Source organism: Podarcis muralis, chromosome 11, assembly GCF_964188315.1.
Source record: "Podarcis muralis chromosome 11, rPodMur119.hap1.1, whole genome shotgun sequence".
Classification (NCBI taxonomy): Eukaryota; Metazoa; Chordata; class Lepidosauria; order Squamata; family Lacertidae; genus Podarcis; species Podarcis muralis.
The window spans coordinates 1,768,108-1,794,147 of NC_135665.1; the positions used below are offsets into that span (position 1 = coordinate 1,768,108).

Below are 26,040 nucleotides of genomic sequence, written 5' to 3' on the forward strand. Positions count from 1 at the left end.
TTACACATGGGGGGATGCACTGAGACAACTGATCTCAGTGATCATGGGTAGGAGGAGGAGTTACGCTAAGACCAGACTATCCCTGCCTCCGGGTCTGGTCCTGACCGGACGGTTACTGGAATCAGCAAGGGAGACCCACATGACCTGAAGGTGCTGCTGTGCAATGCCAGGTCAATGATTCATAAGACCACTGCCATCCATGACTCGATCATGGATGGAGGACTTGACCGGGCATGTGTGACAGAGACTTGGTTGGATGAAGCAGATGGGCCTGTCCTTGCCTCTGCTTGTCAACCAGTTTTCTCTTACGCACAGCAACCCAGGTCATGTGGGCGGGGAGGGGGGTTGAAGTGATTTTTAGGAAGTCATTAGTTTGCACCAGGCATCCTATTGGGAAGACCCAGTTATCTGAGTGCATGTCTGGAAGTTGGGCTATAGGGGCAGTACAGGATTCCTTCTGGTGTACTGACCTCCCTGCTGCACCAAGGATTTCCTGCCCGAGCTGCTTCAGGTCATGGCGGATGTTCTCCTGGAGACACCTAGTTTGGTTGTCCTAGGGAATTTTAACATCCATGCCGACACGACCTTACAAGGGGCCGCTTGTGGAAAGCATGGCCTCCATGGGGCTGTCCCTGAATAAGTTTGGCCCAACCCATAGCCGCGGACATGCCTGGGACCTGGTGTTTACCTCTATGGGTGTTGGTGATCTGACATTAAGTAAAAGCGAAATGAAAGAAGTGCCATGGTCAGATCATTTCCTGGTGCAACTGGACTTCTCTGCGACCCTTCCCCTTTGCAGGGAGGAGAGACCGATTCAGATAATCCGTCCCTGCCACTTAATGGATCCAAATGATTTCAAGAGAGTGGTAGGGGATGCTTTATCCCATGTTGATGGCCTTCAGCTGATTCCCTGGTGGCCCGCTGGAATGTGGAGTTAACCAGGCCTATTGACTGTCTGGCTTCGAAGAACCCTCTCTGATTGCATGGACCCTGGACAGCTCCGTGGTTTTCCACAGATCTGAGGGCAATGAAATAATTGCTGAGATGGCTAGAGCGCCTGTGGTGGATAACTCATTCTGAAGCTGACTGGACACGGGTTAGAACTCAATGTCGAGCCTACCAAGTGGCGGTAGCGACGGCAAAGAAGACTTTCTTCACCGCCTCTATTGCATCTGCAGAAAACAGCTCAGATTCGGGAAGAGGTAGACTCCACTGTGGGAGCAGGGCTGGGGCAGGAGAGTACTAGAGTCCTGTCTAGTCAAGTTGCGTGGGATCAATTCCAATCTGTTACCTCCGAGGATGTGGACAGACTGCTTGGACGAGTGAAACCAACCACCTGTCTCCTTGATCCTTGCCCATCCTGGCTTATAAAAGCTAGCAGGGAAGGGCTGGGAGATGGGCTTCGCGGGGTGGTGAATGCTTCTTTCTGTGAGGGAGCCTTCCCAGACCCGCTGAAAGAGGCGGTTATTAAACTGCTTCTTAAAAAAATATCTTCAGACCCAGTGGCCAACTATTACCCAGTCTCAAATCTTCCATTCTTGGGCAAGGTGATTGAGCGAGCGGTTGCTGAACAACTCCAGGCATGCCTGGAGGATGTGGACCATTTGGATCCCTTCCAGTCGGGATTTAGACCTCATCATGGGACTGAAACTGCTTTGGTTGCACTGGTCGATGATCTCTGGCGGGCAAGGGACAAAGGTGAAAGTTGTTTCCTACTTCTGCTGGATCTCTCTGTGGCCTTTGATACCATTGACCACAACATCCATCTGGAGCAGGGGTAGGCAACCTAAGGCCTGGGGGCCAGATGTGCCCCAATTGCCTTCTCAATCCAGCCTGTGGACGGTCCAGGAATCAGCGTGTTTTTACATGAGTAGAATGTGTTCTTTTATTTAAAATGCATCTCTGGGTTATTTGTGGGGCATAGGAATTCGTTCTTTTTTCTTAATATAGTCCAGCCCACCACATGGTCTGAGGGACAGTGGACTGGCCCATGGCTGAAAAAGGTTGCTGACCCCTGGTCTAGAGGGGCTGGGAGCTGGGGGCACTGTTATACAGTGGTTCTGCTCCTTCATTCCGGGCCGTGTCCAGAAAGTGGTGTTCAGACCCCTGGGCTCTCACTTGTGGGGATGCCTCAGGGTTCTGTCCTCTCCCCCATGCTTTTTAACATCTATATGAAGCCTCTGGGAGAGATCATCAGGGGGTTTGGGCTGGGTGTTCATCAGTATGTGGATGATACCCAGCTCTACATCTCTTTTACATCAGAACCAGTGAAGTCGGTGTAGGTCCTGTGTGAGTGTCTGGAGGCAGTTGGAAGATGGATAGCAGCAAACAGATTGAGGTTGAATCCTGACAAGACTGAAGTACTGTTTTGGGGGGACGGGGCAGGCAGGTGTGAAGGACTTCCTGGTTCTGAATGGCGTAATCATGCTCCTGAAGGACCAGGTGTGCAGCCTGGGAGACATTTTGGGCTCCCAGCTGTCCATGGAGGCGCAGGTCAATTCTGTGTCCAGGGCAGCTGTTTATCAGCTCCATCTGGTATGCAGGTGAGACCCTACCTGTCTGTGGACTGTCTTGCCAGAGTGGTGCATGCTCTATTTATCTCTCACTTGGACTACTGCAATGCACTCTGTGTGGGGCTACTTTTAAAGGTGACCCAGAAACTACAACTAATCCAGAATGCGGCAGCTAGACTGGTGACTGGGAGTGGCTGCCGACACCACATAAAGATTTAAAAAAGAACTTATATGGGGGAAATAGTGCAATGTAGTGATAATCTCTTGTAGAAAGAGAACCATTGTTTTACCTCAAGCAAAGAAATAATGCATTTTCCAGGGATTTTTGACATTTATTTCAGCACTGATTATAGAATTGATGAAGCGCCACAGGCTAGGAGGAGGTGTTTTATTATCATAAACTTCTTCCAGACTCCAAGCCAGCACTCAAGGGTACGCAGTCCTGGCACCTTTTTGATGTTGCTGTTGTTAAAATGCGTGGCACTTACTTAGGGTTGCTATATCTTAAAGAGCAAAAAAGAGGACAGCCCAAGCTGGGAAGGAGGGGCCCAGCGCCACCAGAGCTGCAGCCGCTTTCTTTGGCTGGGGCTGGCAGTGGCTGCAGCGTGCAGAGCAGCTGGAGCCCAAACTGCTCGAGCCAAAGAAATCCAGAAATAAACAACAAATTTAATCTCCCCCAACACCCAGACATTTCCTTTAAAATTTAAAAATCCCCCGGATGGGCATGTTGGCCCCCCAAGATAGGACATGTCCGGGATTTCCCAGACATATGGCAACTCTAGCACTGCTCCAAGGCAGTGCTAGAGTTGAAGAGTGCTTGAAGTGCTGCTTGAAGAGCAGGAAACATTAAATGCTCGATGATGCTGAAAGAGGAAAGGAATAATTTACAGAGCTGGCTCATAAGTAACAGTAGCCTAACTACTGTTGTCTATGTTCTGGTAACCTCAAGGTTAGATTACTGCAATGTGTTATACGTAGGGCTGCCTCTGAAGACAGTTCAGAAACTTCAGCTGGTGCAGAATTCAGTGGCCAGGTTGCTGACCGGAGCAAGACAGTTTGAGCATATTACACCAATCCTGGTCCAACTGCACTGGCTGTCGATTAGTTTCTGGGCCCAATTCAAAGTGCTAGTTTTGACCTATAAAGCCTTAAATGGCTCAGGACCACAATACTTCAAGGACCGCCTGTCTTCATATGAACCTACCTGGACCCCGAGATCATATTCCGAGGCCCTCCTTTGTGTGCCTCCCCCTTGAGAGGTCCAGAGGGTGGCAACTCGAGAATGAGCCTGTTCTGCAGTGGCTCCCCGTCTGTGGAATGCTCTCCCCCAGGAAGTTCACCTGGCGCCTTCACTATACACCTTTAGGCGCTGGGCAGAAACGTTCCTTTTTAACCAGGCCTTGGGTTGACCTGATCAACATCCCATACCCTTTTAAAATGTGGTTCTTTTGGAGGAGGGTGGTATTATTGGGTAATTGCTTTTATTTTTATTTTATATACTGTGATCCTTTTATGTGAACTGCCCTGAAACCTTCAAGTATAGGGCAGTATATAAATTCAATAAATAATAATAATAACAACAACTGCATTTTAAAGACACATGGAATTATTTGATGTTCTATCAACACAGGGTAATATAGCATAGTTCTTTGTCACCTTTTTGCACTAAAAACACATTTTAACAATGAAAAATACTAGAAGTGGGATGTCTCAGCGCTAGTTTTAAAGACATATTGTACTCTGGTTCAGATACTTGATTATAACCTATCAATGCAGTAAATTAGTTATAAAGATCTGTTTATTTACTTTGGGTAAATACTAACGAATTGAGCTCCTGTCTTTGTATTCTGTATGGTCACAGAATACAACTTTCTGTGTATAGAATTAGAAATGGATATTGCAACAAACTCCCACGAGAATGGTTACCATAGAGGGGGAAAGAATAAATAGGTGGTGAGTGAGTTCTTAGAATTCCAGAGAGGTAGAAAGTGGCCCCAGCACCTTGCCTGGACAGTGGTCACTGGTCACACTTTTTGGTGCTGAGTACACATAGCCCAGACATTTCTAAATCTTTTTCGATCCAGCATTATGCTTTGGTTTTGGACAAAGTTGTTCCATATAATTTGGCTTAAAAAGGTAAAGGTAAAGGTACCCCTGCCCGTACGGGCCAGTCTTGACAGACTCTGGGGTTGTGCGCCCATCTCACTCAAGAGGCCGGGGGCCAGCGCTGTCCGGAGACACTTCCGGGTCACGTGGCCAGCGTGACAAGCTGCGTCTGGCGAGCCAGAGCCGCACACGGAAACGCCGTTTACCTTCCCGCTGGTAAGCGGTCCCTATTTATCTACTTGCACCCGGGAGTGCTTTCGAACTGCTAGGTTGGCAGGCGCTGGGACCGAGCAGCGGGAGCGCACCCCGCCGCGGGGATTCGAACCGCCGACCTTTCGACCGGCAAGCCCTAGGCGCTGAGGCTTTTACCCACAGCACCACCCGTGTCCCATATATTTGGCTTAGGTTTTACTAATTGGTTGCACCTTTAAAGAAGGGGAAAAAGATGTCCTGATCGAATTATGGTCAACATAAAATCTGTGTTTGAAATGCATCGGGAAGCAGGAGTTTGCCAGCACCATAAAAAGAGGCACCCACTGTCAAGCCAAGTCTTTTCATAATCCAGAAGAGAAGTGGCCAGTAACTAAAAGTTAACAATTTGAAAAAATGAGTCAGTTACTTCTGCTACTGTTGTATAATTCCTCCCTAGCAACAAGTATACACAATACAACACAAAAACTTTTCATGATGAAACATGTTGTTGTTTTAGTATCTAGCCCCACAGTTTTTATGCACGTTAGCTTGACTAATGTCTGATATTTTCCTCTCTCCCTCTTTACCCCATCTCCTCAATGAAATAGTTTTTAAACTTTGAGACTACAAGCAGCCGTGGTACTTAACTAGGTCAGTCTGGCCCAGTATTTTTGTATGTGTGCCTGAGGTGGAAAATCTAAATGGATCGCCTTTCTGCATATGTATTAGTCCATTGTGGTCTCATTGTCATGTCACACTAAGCCAAACGATGGTTCATTGCAAATGTGCTGGCTCTTGAGGAGATGGTAGCTGCTTTGGTCTTCCTTGGTCCTTTCAGGTCAGCATGGTGGGGCAGCTGAACCAGAGTTGGGCTTGGCCATTCACACCATACATTTCATGCACTCTGATACCACTGTAAACAGTCATTGCTGCCCCCAGGGAGTTCTGGGAGCTGTAGTTTGTTATAGAGAGAGGTTAGGACAGCCCTGTTACCCTCCCTGAACTACAATTTCTCAGAATGATTTAACAATCAATTCCTCTTCATAGGGAACTCTGAGAACTGTAGTGCTGTGAAGGGAACCAGGGTCTCTTAACAACTGTCGGCACTTATAACAGCCAACTGTTCCCAGGAAGCTTTGGGGGAACCTTAGTTTGTTGTTTGAACCAGGGATCCTGGTTAAGCTCTCTCCTCATTACCTGTGACCTGTAGCCAAGGTTTGTGTGGATGATATGCTGTATGACACAGAACTAAAAGGATTCCAGGGAGTTCCAGGGTTGTGTTTTGGCTGGAAAATCAGGACACAACGGAGGCTACAGTGTCTTTATGAACTAAGGTTTATTTACATTGGCTCCCAGTACGTTTCTGAGCACAATTCAAAGTATTTGGTGTTGACCTTTAAAGCCCTAAACAGCCTCGGTCCAATATATCTGAAGGAGCATCTCCACCCCCATCATTCTGCCCAGACACAGGTCCAGCGCCGAGGGCACTTCTGGCGGTTCCCTCACCGTGGGAAGCCAAGTTACAGGGAACCAGGCAGAGGGCCTTCTCGGTAGTGGCGCCCGCCCTGTGGAACACCCTCCCACCAGATGTCAAAGAGATAAACAACTACCAGAGTTTTAGAAGACATCTGAAGGCAGCTCTGTTTAGGGAAGCTTTTAATGTTTAATAGACTATTGTATTTTAATATTCTGTTGGAAGCTACCCAGAGTGGCTGGGGAAACCCAGCCAGATGGGTGGGGTACAAATAAATTATTATTATTATTATTATTATTATTATTATTATTATTATTATTACACATATTTATACCTGAGCCTTGATGGAAGGAGTGCAGAACATTGCACCTCAAGGTGCCTGTTGTTGCGTCTCCCATGGCTTCAGCAAGCTTGGGTCCAGAGCAGAAGCCAGCTATGCACCCAGGTTTCTCCATGAAGCCTCTCCCAGCATCCCACATGGAGTTCTGTCCCTCCTTCCTTCTTGCTCTTTTAATAAAACTCCTGCAAAGGCCACTGTTCTCTCCTGTGGTTACATCATGTCAACCTCCCCCTCCCAGTTCTCCTGTCTCTGTCCACGCATGGGGGTGGGGACAGTATTTGCATTGTCAATTAATCTTAATGGCCTGTTACTCTTGCTGTCTCTTTGTTTCTTGATGGCACCTCTGTCAGCCAACCTGAACAGGAAAACTGGTATAGCTTGCATTTTTACACTGTGTCTGGCATCTTCCCATAATGCTCCAAATATTTGCACTGGCATTCCTGAAAAACTTGAAGTAGAATGCTCAGTATTTGTTGTTTATAAAAAGTAACACATCCAATTTACTTCCCACTGTTTATATGTTGCAGAAGCCATTTCATTAAGCATTAAAAGAAGCTTCTCTGATTTTTAGGTCATTACATGTATGTGGACTCTCTCTATGTCAAACATTTCCAGGAAGTGGCTCAGCTGGTCTCACCTAGGACAACAACTCCTATGTCAGGCTGCTTGTCCTTTTATTACCAAGTGCAGCAGGAAAGTGGAATTGTATTCACTGTCTACATGAGAGACATAAACGGCTTTTATGAAGAACTTTGGAAAGCAGATGGTTCTGTGAGTAAGGATTGGGTCTTAGGAGAAGTTGACTTCAGTGCACCATATCCAATGGAGGTAAGGCTCCAAATACTGAACTGCACACTTGCATATTCTACAGTTTGAAAAGTACTATCACATGAAAGTGACTTTTTTATGCCATTCTCTTTTCTTCAATATGAATAGTTAAAACTCATACAACTTGAATGTTCCACTTGAAAGTAGATGTCTTCTGACAAATTGCTCTCTCTCCAATATTGCTGTGAAAACTATGTTTAACATGCAGCCATGGAGTGTGTGTACAGACTTGATGCATTAAGCAGTGTATTAAAATACTAAATAGAATAAATTGCTTTTTCTAGAAGATATGATCAATTTCTAGGATGAACCCTAGAAAAATTATGGGTGATCAGTGCAGTTCAGACAGCTTTGTGGAAAGTCCTTCTTCACAATGTTCTGCCTGGGATGACCATACGGCTTGTGATGGCTCAGGGTGGGGAGGGGTCTTCCCATGCTGATGGACTCACATGTTGTTTAAGGGTCCGTCCCAAAATAATTACTATATATTTTAATAATTATTTTTATATTTATAGCCTAACTTTTCTCCAAAGAGCTCCCTCCCTATTTTATTTTCATAACAGTCCTGTGAAGTTGGTTAGGCTGAGAGACTGTAACTGACCCAGTATAGTGACACATTGTGGTGACAGTGAGCCTCGTGGCAGATTTGAACAATGGTTTCCCAGGTCTTAGAACAACACTCTAACCCTTCTATCAAACTTCCCCCAAAAGAATATTCATATTGGATTTCTTCTATAAGAAAAACACCTTGAACTTTGATAGATACACATATTTCTATTTATGAGCACAATCAGGTTTAGTTTCGCTACCAACAGTTAAATGCTGGCGAATAGACGCATGTGCAATTGTCACACATTATGCTGTACATATGGTGTGCACTTATGAAATCTTACACAAGCTGATGTATGCACAGAGCAATCTGTATACACTACTGTATATCAATCTGCCTGCCATTGTTGGTCAATAGTTGCCTTTTATTTGAGTTATATGAACATCTGCCCCTGAAACAGGCATGAAGAACCTTGGCTTGCAGACCAAATTAAGCCCGCCAAGGATCTAATTTGGCCCATGAGGCTTTTTCCCAAGCCACGGTCATCTTCGCCACATGTCCTGTCCTCCGGCCAGACACCTGGAGGGTGTAGTTTCAAGCATTCCCTCTCATGTGTGGTATTGGGAGTTACGTAGCTTTGTTGCAATGAAATAATAAAACTATCATTATTAAGCTATTAGTTAATGAATGATTGGTACAACAATGAAGTTTCTCTACTTGGGTTTTGTTTCCAGGTGATTTTTGAAGTTGCTTTCAACAGTGCGAATGGAGGATATATTGCTCTTGATGACATTTCTTTCTCTCCCGTTTTCTGCAGCAATCGGACAGGTATGAATTTCCTCCCTGAGTTTTCTGATTTGCTGTTAGATTTCAAAATGTTACATGAATTTGCAAGTGCTGTACTTAGATGTATCTTATTTAGTGCAACTTTTTTATTTAATTAGTCGTGTAAATTGGGACCATCAGTAACTCAATAACACAACATTAATGGGGAATAATGGTAATATGTCACCTATATCAAATGACCACTGAGTTAAAAGAACTCTCTCCATTTGTATTTCCATTGTACAGTGGTACCTCGGGTTAAGTACTTTACCTGAAACTGCTCTTAACCTGAAGCACCACTTAACTAATGGGGCCTCCCGCTGCTGCTGTGTGATTTCTGTTCTCATCCTGAAGCAAAGTTCTTAACCCGAGGTACTATTTCTGTGTTAGCGGGGTCTGTAACCTGAAGCGTATGTAACCCGAGGTACCACTGTATTTCTGTCATGTGTAATCCCAAACGTAGCAAACGTTGGTGATTTGGTGTCAAAATTGCATATAGGTAATCTTTTTAAATTGGGTGATATATAAGTATTTCAACAGTTTCAAATTTTGCCAAGTTTTGTTAATACTTTGTGCCACCTTTTCTATTTTAGTGCTAACATGATCCAGGTGCCATTTATCACAGAAAACTATGATGCAGGCCAAACTGTGCTCTTGGTATTCTCCATATATGTGGATATATAACAATTCATCTTTATTGATTTTTTACAACAGAAATGCTTTCTTAACATAAGATCACAATATAAAGTTTCAATTTCTTGTTGATGTACAGTGGTACCTCAGATTACATACGCTTCAGGTTACAGGTTACAGACTCTGCTAACCCAGAAATAGTACCTCGGAGGCCCCATTAGCTAAAGTGGTGCTTCAAGTTAAGAACAGTTTCAGGTTAAGAACGGACCTCCGGAACGAATTAAGTACTTCACCCAAGGTACCACTGTACAACTGTTTCTAAATCATAATAAAGAAAAAACAAAAATATATTCTTTATTCTTTGACTTATTGATGTTCTAATTACCTATGACTTCCCTCCCCTTCTTACTTGGTTCTTTTAGAATTCTTTGTCAAATGCATATCATTGTGAATATAGATTGTTGGTGACCAGCTTATCCACTACTTTTAGATGTTTCTCATTACAATAGTTAATCTAAACCAGGCAAAAATTGTAATTCTCCACAGTGGTCTTTCACTTTGAATGTATTCCAGTCTTTGCTAAATTTTTGTTTCGCTTGATCCCTTCTCTGTCCCGTCAATTTATCCATCTCAGTGTATTCAATCAGTTTGATCTGCCAATCTTTTATTGATGGTATTGTCTCACTTTTCCAGTTATTTAGATCTCTTGGGATCTCCCTCCCGATAATCACTAAAAGAAATGCCTTAGGTTTTGGGGGAAGTGAGATTTTAAACATTTTTTTCAACTCGTTATAAATTAAGTCCCAAAATTCCTTCATTTTTTTACAGGTCCATCAGGCATGATACATCAATTCTACCGCCTCCTTACATTTCCAGCAAAGATCTGAATTATTTTTGTACATTATTGCTAATTTCCTCAGTGTTATATACCAGCGATAGAAGACCTTCATGTAGTTTTCCTTAATAGAATAACAAGCTGTAAATTTAAGGTCTTCCCTCCACAGTTTTTGCCAATCTGAAAGTTGTATGTTATGACGTAGATCTCTTGCCCACTTTATCGTGGCAGATTTTACCTCCTCATCCTTCACCGATCATTCTAATAAGATTTTATACATTTTGGACAGTGTTTTATCGTCATTGTATATCAAGTCTCTTTCAAACCTTGAAAGTTCTTTGTTAAAGCCCCTTTTTTATCTTGTTTGAATAGGTCACGTATTTGGTCATACTGTAACCAATTAGTCACTCTACTTTTTATTTCTTCAAAATTATTGAGTTTTAATTGGTTGCCTTCACAGAGAATTTCTTTATATGTAACCCAATCATTCATTATGTTAACCTTTTTTTTACTGTCATGGCTTCCGTCAGCGACAACCACCAGGGTGTCTTTTGTTCCAAGATACCCTTGTTTTTTAACCTGACTGCATATAGGGACCTTCTTATTACATGATTCGTAAAATCTGTGTGAACTCTCGCTTTGTCATAACATAGGTAAGCATGCCAACCAAAATGATTGTTAAAGCCCTCTAGGTCTAGTATGTCAGTGTTCTTCAATACTATCCATTCCTTAATCCAAGATAGGCATGCACCTTCATGATAACAACTCTAAGTTTGGCAGTGCAAAAACCTTCTCTTTCTCTGTAATTTATAACTTATTCTCGACCTCTTGTTATATCTTTCTGCCAGGTCTTAAAAGGTTTTACACTGTCCACTACTGGGATGGCTGGTAATAGAAAAAGCATTTTAGGCAACACATTCATTTTTATTGGGGAGATCCCACCCCAGAATGATAATTTTAACCTGTCCCATATTTCCAGTTTCTTTTTATTTCCTTTCAGGTTGGTATATAGTTGTCTTTATATAGATTTATATTCTTTGCCAATATCCAGATTCCTAGATATTTGATTCTTTTACAAGTTGTCAGTCCTGTACGTTGTTGTAGTTCTCTTCTATCCTCCTCCCTCATATTTATTTTACTAACATTTTGGTTTTTTCTTTATTGAGTTTGAAACCTGTGACTAGCCCAAATTCTGTAATCTTTTCTAGCACTATTGACACACTTTCTTTTGGGTTTTCTGTTGTTATAGTCAGGTCGTCAGCAAAGGCTTTTACTTTGAAGGTCTTATTTCCGATAACTATACCCCTTATGTTCTTTTCTTTTCTGATGTTCATCTTCAGAATTTCCAACACCAAAATAAATAGCAGTGGGGATAAAGGGCACCCCTGTCTTTTGCTTCTCTTAATATTATAGTTTTCTGTTAGATTGTTATTTATAACTAGTTTAGCTCTTTGTTGCAAATATATTGCATTTATACCTTTATAGAAATTCTCTCCCACTCCTATCATCTCCAGTGTTTTTTTCATAAACCTCCAGGAGACATTGTTGAACGCTTTCTCAGCATCAATAAACAGCAACGCTGCCTGTTTTTTGTTTATCACTTCTAGATACTCTAGAGCAGGGGTAGTCAACCTTTTTATACCTACCGCCCACTAATGCATCTTTCTTGATGTTAAAATTTCCTTACCGCCCCCCAGCGCTCGATGGAAGGAGGATTCAGCTTGTGCCATAGAACCCCCTACTGCCCACCTAGAATCCTGAAACGCCCACTAGTGGGCGGGAGGGACCAGGCTGACAATCCCTGCTCTAGAGTATCTATTGCATATCTTATATTATTTTTCCTGTGGCACCCTGGGAGAAATCCTGCTTGATCCTCATGGATATATTCTTTCAATATGCATTTCAATCTATTTGCTAGTATGTGTGCAAATATTTTGTAATCGTTATTAAGGAGATATAGGCTGGTAATTCTTAACTGATGTTGGATCTGTTCTCTTAGGGAAATATTGATTTATGTGTTTTTTATGTTAGAGGGCTGTCACATTGAAAACTTTAAATTTCTACCATATATCTTTAAAATGGAGCAACAGCAGAAAAATGGATCTATTTAAGCATGATATCTTGAAGGAGTTTTCATTCTTTTTGATATGTTATTTATTTTTATGGGCCTTTTTTATACTTAAAAGAAATAAAGATGACTCAATTTGTCATACAGATGTGAGAGGTTTATATCCGCTTGAGTTTTGCCGTATTTATTTAGTGCAGGTATTCATTCTGTCCAGTGTGTAGAGACAGACTTCCATAGGTTCACTGGTTTGATTTCCTGTTTCCATGTATACACAAGGCCATGGGCAGGCAATGGGACCTTAGGTGAAATGGGAGGTCTGGACACATCTCCCAAGAGCCTCCCTTCTTACTTACTTGTTCAGACAACTTGCACTGATGACCTGAGTGGGAAGGCTGCATGGGAGCATGGGAGGCATGCACAGACCTCTCGTCCCCCTGTTGGCCCTGTTGCATGGCTTCCACATATGCACAGGTGGGTGCAGAGGGACCTTTTAACCCAAAGAGAGTCTTCACATATGTCTGCCTTGGATAATATGCACAGCTGCCGTTAATGAACAACTAAAACAACATTGATTGTTATCTTGATGCATTGTTGTTCTAATGCCTGTATTGCTCTGTGTACGCTTGCTTACCATGCAAATTCATTTTATCTCTTCCTTTCTCCTAACTACCTTTCAGAAATTTCCTTCAGTCCTTCACAGGCAAGTTGCAGTTTTGAGGAGGATCTGTGTAATTTTTATCAGGATCGCAAGGATGGCCCTGGCTGGAGCAGGGTCAAAGTAAAGCCTAATGCATACAGGCCAGGAGACCATACTACTGGCATGGGTAAGTGACAAATCTTCTTAACCTGAAGAACAAGCAGAACATACAGATGAAGGACCTCAATGTTCTGAACCCAATCGCACATTGCCATGAAAGTTTTGTGGGAATTCTGGAACTCCCAGCAATTTTTCCAAACTATTTTTCTTAGGTTGGCACAAAGAATAATAATAATAATAATAATTTTTTATTTATACCCCGCCCTCCCCAGCCAAGGCCGGGCTCAGAGCGGCTTACAAGCAATAATAAAAACAAGATGAATGATTACAACTTAAAAACAAAAATAAAATACAACATTAAAATAATGGAACATTAAAATATTAAAATGTAGCCTCATTGCAGGAGGAGAAGGAAAAGAAAAAAGAAAGAGAGGGAGGGAGGGAATCAAATTGGCTCCAAGCCAAAGGCCAGGCGGAACAACTCTGTCTTACAGGCCCTGCGGAAAGAAATCAGATCCTGCAGAGCCCTGGTCTCATGAGACAGAGCGTTCCACCAGGCTGGAGCCAGAGTTGAAAAGGCCCTGGCTCTGGTTGAAGCCAATCTAACTTCCTTAGGGCCCAGGACCACTAGGGTGTTGCTATTTATGGACCTTGAGGCTCTCCGTGGGGCATACCAGGAGAGGCGGTCCCGTAGGTACGAGGGTCCTAGGCCATGAAGGGCTTTAAAGGTCAAAAGCAGCACCTTAAATCTGACCCTGTACTCCACCGGGAGCCAGTGCAGCTTGAAAAGCACTGGGTGAATATGCTCCCATGGCAAAGACCCCGTGAGGAGCCTCGCTGCAGCATTCTGTACCCGCTGGAGTTTCTGGGACAGCTTCAAGGGCAGCCCCGCGTAGAGCAAATTACAGTAGTCAAGCCTGGAGATGACCGTCGCATGGATCACTGTGGCCAGGTCGGGGCGGGAAAGGTAAGGGACCAACTGCTTGATGCGGCGAAGGTGGAAAAATGTCGCCTTGGCTGTTGCTGTAACTTGCGCCTCCATGGAAAGGGAGGCGTCAAGGATTACACCCAAACTCTTAACAGAAGGCAATGGCACTAATTGGGCCCCCGCAAGAGAAGGGAGTTGGTCCCTCATCCCCATGCCATCCCGACCCAGCCATAGGACCTCTGTCTTCGAAGGATTTAGTTTCAATCGGCTCCCACGAAACCATCCAGCCACAGCTTCCAAGCATCTGGTCAGTGTGTTCGGGGCCGAGTCGGTGTGGCCATCCATCAGCAGATAGAGCTGAGTGTCATCAGCATATTGGTGACAGCCCAGCCCAAAGCTCCGGATAATCTGGGCAAGGGGGCGCATAAAGATGTTAAAAAGCATCGGGGAGAGAATTGCGCCCTGCGGCACTTCACACACCAAGGAGTGGCGCGACGACATTTCCCTCCCTAGTGCCACCCGCTGTCCCCGACCAGAGATAAAAGAGCACAACCAGTTACGGGCTATGCCCTGTATCCCCACGTCGGTGAGGTCCAGAAGATCATGATCGACCATGTCAAAGGCTGCTGACAAATCTAAAAGGATCAGCAGACCTGACCCGCCTGAATAGACAACAGCAGCCCATGAAACAAAAGCCAGAGCACCAAAACAGGCATCACTATATTCTGGTGAAATGCCTTCTGGGGGGGAAAGAAGCTGGTATAAATAGGAGGGGACAGGGGATCTAGCACTACTGTAAGTCTGTAAAAAAACAATCGCAGGGGATTAAGGTACTGAGAAGCTGGTGGGATGGCTCGGTTTGGACCTGTGGGAACTGCCCAGCTTCAGAAACGCAATTCTCCCTCAGCTTAATGTTTCTCAGTTACAGGGTATTTTTTAGGGGTTTGGGAAACACTGGACATTCCTCCAAAGAAGAATGGGTAATGAAAGTGTGGGACACATGATAAATTGCAGATATTGCATACACTGCAGATGAGTAAATTCAAGTTTGGTAACCAATAATATAACAAATAATATGATACACATAATTAGTTTTTACTTACCTGAAAGGCAAAAACAGGATCAGTGATTTACTATGGACAAACACCAGAAAATATTGTTTCTGGGCAGCTGGAGGAGATGGCACACATGGGCTGAGGTTTGAATAGCTATTATAAAAACTGACTAAAAGGTGTTTAGCTTGGCTTTCGTGCCCCATCAGTTTTCTGAGAAGAGAATCAGCGGTCACATGGTGGTGAATGAAATCAAGATCAAGTGATAAATGCAATTCCTTGATATTCTGAAGTTGCTTTAAGTCCAAAATCCCCTGTTACCAGCTGCTTCATTAAAGGCTTAGTAAATGAAGTACTATTTAAGAACTCTCAGAAATAGCATTTTCTCTGACCTCATTCCTCTCTACGTGTGTGTACATCTGCCTGCCATTTTGGGATTATACTTCATGTATCTGGTGAAGTGGGTATCTATTATCTTCCATAATGCATATTATAGTATTTAAGGTGCCATGAGAATTTTTGTTACTTTACCTCAGAATAGCTTTTCTGGTAAAAATGAATTTTACCAAACTACTTCAGATAGAGACTGGCTTAACCTGCAGTCTGTACTCACCTGGGAATAAGCCCCATTGAACTCAGTGGGTGTTACTCACTTCTGAATAGGATTGCATAGGATTGCACTGTCAATCTGGTGAGCAGTGAAGTATGGTCAGTGACACAGCAATATGATCTAAACTATAATTCAGTATCCAACAATGTGTTCAATAGAGCTTTAATATCTACTGAGGAGCTGCTTGGGGAAAATGTGTTGTGTGATTTAGCGTCACGTCTGGATGACCTTGGAGCCTTGTAGCTGCCACCTGAACTGGTGAAGGCAGGGCTTCCTGCAGAGAAAGAAGTTCTCTCATTGTAAGATTGAAATGTCTTGATCTTCAATAACACCTGGTAGTTGGCTAAATGCGATATAGGTGAAACTTATTTGGGAGGTTTTCTTTCAAACACTCATTTAGAAACATGGTGTTATATAATCAGTAATAGTTATAACTTGCAACTTTGCCAGCGGAAATTTTCTGTAACTCTAGAATCCAATGAAATGCCTAAAAGTGTCCTAAAATGAGGTGATGGAATGAGTTGGCCAGAAATGTTTTTTAACCTTGCATTCTTTTGCAGGTTACTACTTGCTAGCGAATACAAAGTTTACATCACAACCTGGGTACATTGGCCGTTTGTACAGCACCACTTTGCCAGGAAATTTACAGTATTGTCTGCGGTTCTATTATGCCTTATATGGCTTTTTCAAAATGACTGATGCCCTGGCTGTTTACATCTTTGAAGAGAACCATGTGGTACAAGAGAAAATCTGGTCTGTATTGGAAACTCCCCGAGGAGTCTGGACGCAAGTGGAGATCAGCTTCAAAAAGCCCATGCCGGCCAAGGTAATGACCAGTAATTTCTGTATGTCAGATTGCAGGGTTCCAAAGTAAGGCATGATATTTCCCCCCTTCTATTATTTTTCCATTGAAACTTCCCTGACAGATGGGAATGTGATCACAGATAAAGATTTAGCCACTAAATGGGTTGAGTAGCAATTGGTTCTAAAGGCAATTTCCCAATTAAGGAAACCAAAATTTGATATTTAAATTGGATACAATATGAGCACCTCTCCCAGGAAAGAGAGACACCAGCCACTACCTATTTGCTATAGGGTTCACCTCAATTTAAACTTTCCTATTGAGAACCCTACAACTGAGGTTAAGAAAAGAAAGGAGCCAATAATGGACAATATAGTTTTGCCTAGTCGTGTGACAACCTTATTGTGTTTGGCTGCTTGAAGGCCTGGACAGGGGGGCTGCAATTATTTACTTGTGGAATAATTGAGCACTGATAAGTCTCCATTAGCACAAGCATTTCTGGTAGGGGTGGTGATGTGCTGCACTCTCTGCAAATTGTTTGTCTATTACATGAAATAAGGCTTATTATTATTATTATTGTTGTTATTATTTATTATCTATACCCCACCCACTCTGAGCGGCTCCCAATGGAATAATAATAATAATAATAATAATAATAATAATAATAATAATAAAGCAACATCAAACATTAAAAACTTCCCTAAACTGGGCTGCCGTCAGATGTCTTCTAAAAATCAGATAGTTGTTTATTTCCTTGACATCTGGTGGGAGGGCGTTCCACAGGGCGGGCGCCAATACCGATAAGACCCTCTGCCTGGTTCCCTGTAACCTCACTTCTCATAATGAGGGAACCACCAGAAGGTCCTCGGAGCTGGACCTCAGTGTCCGGACTGGACGATGGGGGTGGAGATGCTCCTTCAGGGATACTGGACCAAGGCCATTTAGGGCTTTAAAGGTCAGCACCAACACTTTGAATTGTGCTCAGAAATGTACTGGGAGCCAATGTAGGTCTTTCAGGATTGGTCTTATGTGGTCTCAGAGATATTCTTGGCAGCCTGCCCAGAAACATAAGTCTTCCACACAGACAGCCTGTTGATTGGTTAACAGTAGGTATAAGATAAGGATTGGTTGAGCCCAGCCAATCAGTGTTATATTGTAACAGAGCAGATATATATATATATATATATATATATATATATATATATATATATATATGCTTTCGTAGATTTTCACGGGTACAGGAATGCAGGTTTTGGTGTCCTCGGGTATCTTCCCGTGTAAAAGTTGGGGTGTCTAGGCGACGTTTCGACGAGGTCTCACTCGTCATCTTCAGGCTGGTGTTTTCGGCTTCTTGTTACTGGAACAGAGCAGGATCTCAGTGTTTGAGTTCCTATAAATACTGTTGAGGAGGTTCTGGGCAGAGAGGAAGTTCCCAGGCTAGTGTGCCTTTTCTTCTTTTGTTCCTTAATTGCTTGAGGGATATCTTGAGTGATTTCTTGAGTGATATCCTGAGTACCACTTAGGTGGGTCATTAGGTGTGGATTAGTTGCTAAAGCCTTTGTGTCTTGACCTCTTGAACTTTGTGAAGAGTTTTTCTGAGAAGATGGGTGTACTACATTTAGTTGTGCTCTGGCTTGGCTTCGTGTATAGGGGCGAGCTGTGGTTTTGTGGCTTGTGCCAGCCAGATCTGTGTAGGGATTGCAGGGGGGTGCAGCATCCGGAGGTGCCACCATGGTTTGGCTACTGGATGGTGTCTGTAATTTATCTGTGGAGAGGGTCTGGGTTTGGGTCTGGTGTGGTTGATTGGTGATGGCGTTCTGTGTGCCTCTGGATCTGGTGTCAGTTTTTGTGGGGAGGGCTAATTTCCAGATGTCTGGCAAGCGGGATGTGTCGTCACGCTTGTTCATGTTGTGAGGGTGTTTCTCTATCTCGATGGCTTCCATGATTATTCTCTTGTGGTGATGTTCCATGTTAGAGAGCAATTTGGAATCTGCAAAATTAATTTCGTGTCCTGTTTCTTTCATGTGTTGGAAGAGAGAGGAAGTTTTTTCTTCTTTTTTGACGGCATTCTTGTGTTCTGCGATACGTGCATTTATTCGTCTGTTTGTTTGTCCAATGTACGTGGCTGGGCAGACTTTGCAGGGTATTTCATAGACCCCTTGGTTTTCCAACTGGATTTTATCCTTGGGGTTTCTGAGGATATTGGCTATTTTTTGGTTGGCGCAAAAGGCTGTTTTGATATTGTGTTTATGGAGGATTTTGCTAATTTTATCTGTAGTGCCCTTGATATAAGGAAGGAGGGCCATGCCATTGTTTTCTTCTGTGTCTTGGTTTTTGGGGGGTGTTTCTTTTTGGATTAGCTTCGTAACCCTGTTTTGCTGGTATCCATTGGCAATTAACACATTTGAGAGATTCTGTAACTCAGTTGTCAAGTGGTCTTTGTCAGCCAGGCGTTTGGTTCTGGAGATGAGAGTCTTGGCTACGGAGTTTATTTGTGCAGGGTGGTGGTGTGATTGTGCATGTAAGTAGCGGTTGGTGTGTGTTTTTTTCCGGTAGATAGTGTGTCCTAGGGAGCCATCAGGTTTTTTGTAGATTAGGACGTCAAGAAAGGGAAGTTGGTTGTTGGCTTCTATTTCCATAGTGAATTGTATTTTGGGGTGTAGGCTGTTGAGATGTGTGAGGAAGCTGTCCAGTTTTTCCTTCCCGTGTGGCCAAATTACAAAGGTGTCGTCAACATATCTGAGCCAAAGTTTGGGTTTGTGTTCTGACTTGTCTAAAGCATTGGTTTCAAAGTGTTCCATGTACAGGTTTGCGATGACCGGTGAGAGGGGTGATCCCATAGGTGCTCCTTCTATCTGTTTGTATCTTTGTCCATTGTGGATGAAGTACGTGTTGGTTAGGCAGTGGTTGGTCAGGTCCAAGATGTATTCGGGGGGATTGTATTTGTTTTGAATGGCTGTCAAGGCTTCATTAATGGGCACTTGTGTGAAGAGAGATACAACATCGAAGCTCACAAGTAGGTCATTGGGATGTAGGTTTTGCTTCTTTATTGTTTCTATGAACTGGAAGGAGTTTGGAACGTGTGAAGAGATGGATTCTGCATAGGGCTGGAGTTGCTTGGCGAGAAATTTAGCGAGATTTTGTAGAGGTGAGCCTATGGAGCTGACTATTGGTCTGAGTGGTGTTCCTTCTTTGTGTATCTTGGGGAGGCCGTAGAGTTTGGGGCATCTGGATGATTTTTCTCTGGGGATGATTCTTAGCTGGATTTCTTCACTGATAGGAGAGGCTTTTATTTTGGATTTGGTGGTTTTTTCCAGGTAGGTGGTGGGATCTGTTTTTATAGGTTGGTAGGTAGGGTCTTGGAGTAGATTTGATAGTTTTGCTTGGTAGTCCGATGTGTTCATCACAACAGTGGCATTACCTTTGTCTGCTGGGAGAATGATTATGTTGTTGTCTTTCCTCAGGTTGGTGAGTGCTTTCTGTTCTTCTTTGTGTAAATTGCTTCTGGGTGGTTTGCTGGAGCAGAGGATGTTGGTGACTTCAAGTCTGATTTTATTGGCTTCATCTGGGTTGATTTTGGTTAGGCTAGCTTCGACTCCGCATATGATGTTTTCCGTGGGGATGCGTCTCGGGGCGACTGCAAAGTTGAAACCTTTGGAGAGTACTTTGGTTTCAGTTGAGGTGAGGATCCTGTCTGATATGTTATGTACTGTTTGTTTCATGGGTTGTTGTGGAGGGTGGCTGGGCTTCTGGCGTTTCTCTAGTTTGTGGAGTTTGTTGGTATGTGTGTCTGTCTTATGTGAGGTCTCCGTTTCAGCTCTCCAGACGGCTAGTTGTTTGCATTTGTCCCAGAGTGCAGGGTGGATTTTGTTACAGAGTTTGAGGTGAAGAGTGAGCAGATCTTTGTTGGTTTGGTTTAGTAGGTATCTTTTCTTGTGTAGTTCGTTTCTGATTAGGGATAGTTCAGTTCGTTTCAGGATCCTTTCGGTAGCTGGGGTTTTAGAGTGGAATTTAAGTTGGAAGCTTGTGGGAATTAAGTTGTTGTCTCGGCAGTTGCGTAGGAACAAGAGATCACATAAGATGGTGGCTCTTCGGATTTCTAGTTTCTCGTAGGTTCTTGTCAGCTGGAAGGTTTCCTCCCCGTAGAGGTGAGATATTTGCTTTCGTAGATTTTCACGGGTACAGGAATGCAGGTTTTGGTGTCCTCGGGTATCTTCCCGTGTAAAAGTTGGGGTGTCTAGGCGACGTTTCGACGAGGTCTCACTCGTCATCTTCAGGCTGGTGTTTTCGGCTTCTTGTTACTGGAACAGAGCAGGATCTCAGTGTTTGAGTTCCTATAAATACTGTTGAGGAGGTTCTGGGCAGAGAGGAAGTTCCCAGGCTAGTGTGCCTTTTCTTCTTTTGTTCCTTAATTGCTTGAGGGATATCTTGAGTGATTTCTTGAGTGATATCCTGAGTACCACTTAGGTGGGTCATTAGGTGTGGATTAGTTGCTAAAGCCTTTGTGTCTTGACCTCTTGAACTTTGTGAAGAGTTTTTCTGAGAAGATGGGTGTACTACATTTAGTTGTGCTCTGGCTTGGCTTCGTGTATAGGGGCGAGCTGTGGTTTTGTGGCTTGTGCCAGCCAGATCTGTGTAGGGATTGCAGGGGGGTGCAGCATCCGGAGGTGCCACCATGGTTTGGCTACTGGATGGTGTCTGTAATTTATCTGTGGAGAGGGTCTGGGTTTGGGTCTGGTGTGGTTGATTGGTGATGGCGTTCTGTGTGCCTCTGGATCTGGTGTCAGTTTTTGTGGGGAGGGCTAATTTCCAGATGTCTGGCAAGCGGGATGTGTCGTCACGCTTGTTCATGTTGTGAGGGTGTTTCTCTATCTCGATGGCTTCCATGATTATTCTCTTGTGGTGATGTTCCATGTTAGAGAGCAATTTGGAATCTGCAAAATTAATTTCGTGTCCTGTTTCTTTCATGTGTTGGAAGAGAGAGGAAGTTTTTTCTTCTTTTTTGACGGCATTCTTGTGTTCTGCGATACGTGCATTTATTCGTCTGTTTGTTTGTCCAATGTACGTGGCTGGGCAGACTTTGCAGGGTATTTCATAGACCCCTTGGTTTTCCAACCTAATGACCCACCTAAGTGGTACTCAGGATATCACTCAAGAAATCACTCAAGATATCCCTCAAGCAATTAAGGAACAAAAGAAGAAAAGGCACACTAGCCTGGGAACTTCCTCTCTGCCCAGAACCTCCTCAACAGTATTTATAGGAACTCAAACACTGAGATCCTGCTCTGTTCCAGTAACAAGAAGCCGAAAACACCAGCCTGAAGATGACGAGTGAGACCTCGTCGAAACGTCGCCTAGACACCCCAACTTTTACACGGGAAGATACCCGAGGACACCAAAACCTGCATATATATATATATATATATATGCCTGCATTCTGAGAGAGTCTGTCTGTGGTGGTTAGAGTATGAGGGATTGGTTAATGGCAGTTTGCTGAGAGAGTGTACATGCTGTTAACACTCTATATCGGTATATAGTAATCTATGTGTTTCTTACTGGTTTCTACAATAAACACTAGTTGTAGCTTTCAAGCCGTTCTTTCCTTCATTGTCCAGAAGGACTTAAATTGGCTTCCAATGACATTGCGTATTCTGTGAAGCTCACACCAAAGGAAGCGTGTTGGTACAAGATTTATTAGCACACTTTGCTTGCAATAAATCTCTCAAAGTTATGTGGTCTCGGCAGCCACTCCCAGTCACCAGTCTAGCTGCCGCATTCTAGATTACTTGTAGTTTCTGTGTCACCTTTAAAGGTAGTCCCACATAGAGCGCATTGCAGTAGTCCAAGTGAGAGATAACTAGAGCATGCACCACTCTGGCGAGACTGCCTGCAGGCAGATAGGGTCTCATCCTGCGTACCAGATGGATCTGGTAGACAGCTGCCCTGGACACAGAATTGACCTGCACCTCCATGGACAGCTGGGAGCCCAAAATAACTTCCAGGCTGCGCACCTGGTCCTTCAGGGGCATGATTACGCCATTCAGAACCAGGAAGTCCTTCACACCTGCCTGCCCCGTCCCCCCAAAACAGTACTTCAGTCTTGTCAGGATTCAACCTCAATCTGTTTGCTGCTATCCATCTTCCAACTGCCTCCAGACACTCACACAGGACCTACACCGACTTCACTGGTTCTGATGTAAAAGAGATGTAGAGCTGGGTATCATCCACATACTGATGAACACCCAGCCCAAACCCCCTGATGATCTCTCCCAGAGGCTTCATATAGATGTTAAAAAGCATGGGGGAGAGGACAGAACCCTGAGGCATCCCCACAAGTGAGAGCCCAGGGGTCTGAACACCACTTTCTGGACACGGCCCGGAATGAAGGAGCAGAACCACTGTATAACAGTGCCCCCAGCTCCCAGCCCCTCTAGACCAGGGGTCAGCAACCTTTTTCAGCCATGGGCCAGTCCACTGTCCCTCAGACCATGTGGTGGGCTGGACTATATTAAGAAAAAAGAACGAATTCCTATGCCCCACAAATAACCCAGAGATGCATTTTAAATAAAAGAACACATTCTACTCATGTAAAAACACGCTGATTCCTGGACCGTCCACAGGCTGGATTGAGAAGGCAATTGGGGCACATCTGGCCCCCAGGCCTTAGGTTGCCTACCCCTGCTCCAGATGGATGTTGTGGTCAATGGTATCAAAGGCCACAGAGAGATCCAGCAGAAGTAGGAAACAACTTTCACCTTTGTCCCTTGCCCGCCAGAGATCATCGACCAGTGCAACCAAAGCAGTTTCAGTCCCATGATGAGGTCTAAATCCCGACTGGAAGGGATCCAAATGGTCCGCTTCTTCCAGGCGTGCCTGGAGTTGTTCAGCAACCGCTCGCTCAATCACCTTGCCCAAGAATGGAAGATTTGAGACTGGGCAATCGTTGGCCATATTGGCTGGGTCTAAAGATATTTTTTAAGAAGCGGTTTAATAACTGCCTCTTTCAGCGGGTCTGGGAAGGCTCCCTCACAGAGAGAAGCATTCACCACCCCGCGAAGCCCATCTCCCAGACCTTCCCTGCTAGCTTTTATAAGCCAGGATGGGCAAGGATCAAGGAGACAGGTGGTCAGTTTCCCCCATCCAAGCAACCTGTCCACATCCTCTGAGGTAACAGATTGGAATTGATTTCATGCAACTTGTCTAGACAGGACTCTAGCACTCTCCCGCCCCAGCCCTGCTCTTTCCAAATCTGCATGACTTTATCTGAAAAAAACTGCAAAGAGATGACAGTACCAATAGCCATATTTTAAAGCACTCAGCATTAAGTGCCTTCAGCATTTTTGCTTCAAGGCCAGCTAAAAAGACAAGTAGGAGCAACATGAACAGTTTTTGATGAGCAATGGGAACTACTACCGATGATGAGAGAGGTTATCTGCTTTGATATGGGTGCTCTGCAGAATGGGAGAGGGAGGAGAGATCTTGCCTCTGTGTAACTGTGGCTGTTCATGCGTGTATGTATCTATGTGCTGTCCCTATGGATGAAAGTTGTCATGTGAGGTGTACAAAGTATGTTTCTGCTTTAGCTCTCCATATTCCTTACTACAAGCAATGCCTAAAGGTCATTTTATTATTAGGAGTAGGAGTAGAAGTAGAAGTAGTATCCTCATCACATCTTTAAGATTTCTTCAACTAAACAAGTTAGTAGCATGGTCGTGTGAGTTTCATTCTGTTTGCTATAAATATAAATAGTGCACCCTCGCTCTCTCTCTCTCCTTTTTTTGGGAAAAGCCTAAAATATTACAATAAGAAAAGTGAACTAAATATGCAAGCATTAAATGGCAACTTGGATAAGTGGTAGCACTTCTTGAAAACATTTAGGGGTTATAGTGGGTGGCAAAATAACAGCATAATGCTATGAGTCGAAAGACCAATGGCATATTAGGTGTCATCAACAGGAGACTCATTTTCATTATTGCTACTAATAATACTAAATAAGGTAACACCATGTATGTACACAGTGCTTTGCAAAGTCAAGAGGGGAGGTCCCTGACTCAAGGGGATCACAGTCTATAGTGCAATCTTCTTCTTCTTCTTCTTAATAATAATAATAATAATAATAATAATAAATTTTATTTATATCCCGCCCTCCCCAGCCGAAGCCGGGCTCAGGGCGGCTAACAACAATCAAATAATCAAACAATCAAATAATCCAACATTCTAAAAATATTTCATTATAAAAATTAATTAAAATCAAGTTGATGGCAACCATTCTTCTTCTTCTTCTTCTTCTTCTTCTTCTTCTTCTTCTTCTTCTTCTTCTTCTCCTCCTCCTCCTCCTCCTCCTCCTCCTCCTCCGGCAATCACTCATAGCTGAGTAAGTTTGTCTTCCATAAACATGGTTTTAACATTGAGTCTGTAAGTGACTGTGGAGGCCAATTCTGGATCCACACGTCCTTCCACAGTGGGGATATTGGTTTCCGGACAGGAGTTGGTCCTGGTGAGGGTTTGCCAAACGTGCCTTCCTCTTAGCACGTTTCTCCCTTGCGTCCTGAGTTCGAGTGTCTTCAGAGTCCATAACACCTTTGGTCAAGGCTGTTCTCCAACTGGAGTGCTCACTGGCCAGTGCTTCCCAGTTATATATAGTGCAATATAAGAGGCATTACAGAAGAGACAAATGGTCCACACAAGTAAGATCACACCTTGAGTGCTGTGTACACAATAATATGTCACCAGCAAAGGGGGCGGCGAATGATTGTGGTTGCAAAACTTTTACATTGAATGAAGAACATGTAGAATTTATAATTTAGTGCACAGCATTTTCTTACAGGTCCCATTTGTAATCTCAATGCAAACTTAATGAAAATCAGTTGATATTTTCCTGTTCTCCAGCTTTATTCCTTCTCATGAATCTTCATGCCTAGCACTTGTTTGAGCTGGCCTGTGGTTGATTTATGCAACTTTGATTTCCTGGTTGTCTATGGAAATAGTAAATAGTCTATACAGCCAAGTTGTATTTTGGCCATCCTTGAATGTCAAATAGAGTGAGAGAATCAGATGTTTCCATTCCATCCTTTTTAGAACCGTCCTGGTTACATAACTTTTGTAGTTGGAAAAACCTTCTAAAACTTTTTAGCAACTTACTTTACTCCATGCTCCTCCACACTGTAAAGAGTACATCATGCAAATATTAAATGAAGTCCATACTTTAGCTTTTGGTGCAGCGTTTTGTGAACATATTTGTTCTCTGAGTCAAAACTGCGTAATGGATGAATGAAAGAACTCTTGTTTCTGAGGCTGTGTAGGGTTTTCCAAGATATGTTTGAATTAGCTGTTTCAGGCAGTTACTGGCTGGAGTATTTTGTACAGAAAAGTAGCAAGTAGGCCATGGATGCAAAATGTGATTGGCCATCTTAGAAAACTCTGGAGTGTGAGTTTAACCAGATAAGCGATAAATCAATAAAGATTTTTAACAGTAAATACAGCTAACAGTTCAACTTAAAACAAAAATAAGAGTATCTGTAGTTAAT

General features: G+C 43.5%; 1 protein-coding gene across 3 annotated transcripts in view; it reads left to right on the plus strand.

The window, feature by feature from the left end:
• The window catches only part of MAMDC2 (MAM domain containing 2), a 79,355-nt gene that overhangs the window by 31,877 nt on the left and 21,438 nt on the right, over positions 1-26,040 (plus strand). For all 3 annotated transcript variants that reach the window (XM_028748363.2, XM_028748365.2, XM_028748364.2), the window contains 4 exons: positions 7,197-7,453; positions 8,738-8,831; positions 13,042-13,188; positions 16,272-16,537. In XM_028748363.2, the coding sequence (XP_028604196.2) occupies positions 7,197-7,453; positions 8,738-8,831; positions 13,042-13,188; positions 16,272-16,537 (764 nt within the window). The remainder of the gene's footprint in view (positions 1-7,196; positions 7,454-8,737; positions 8,832-13,041; positions 13,189-16,271; positions 16,538-26,040) is intronic.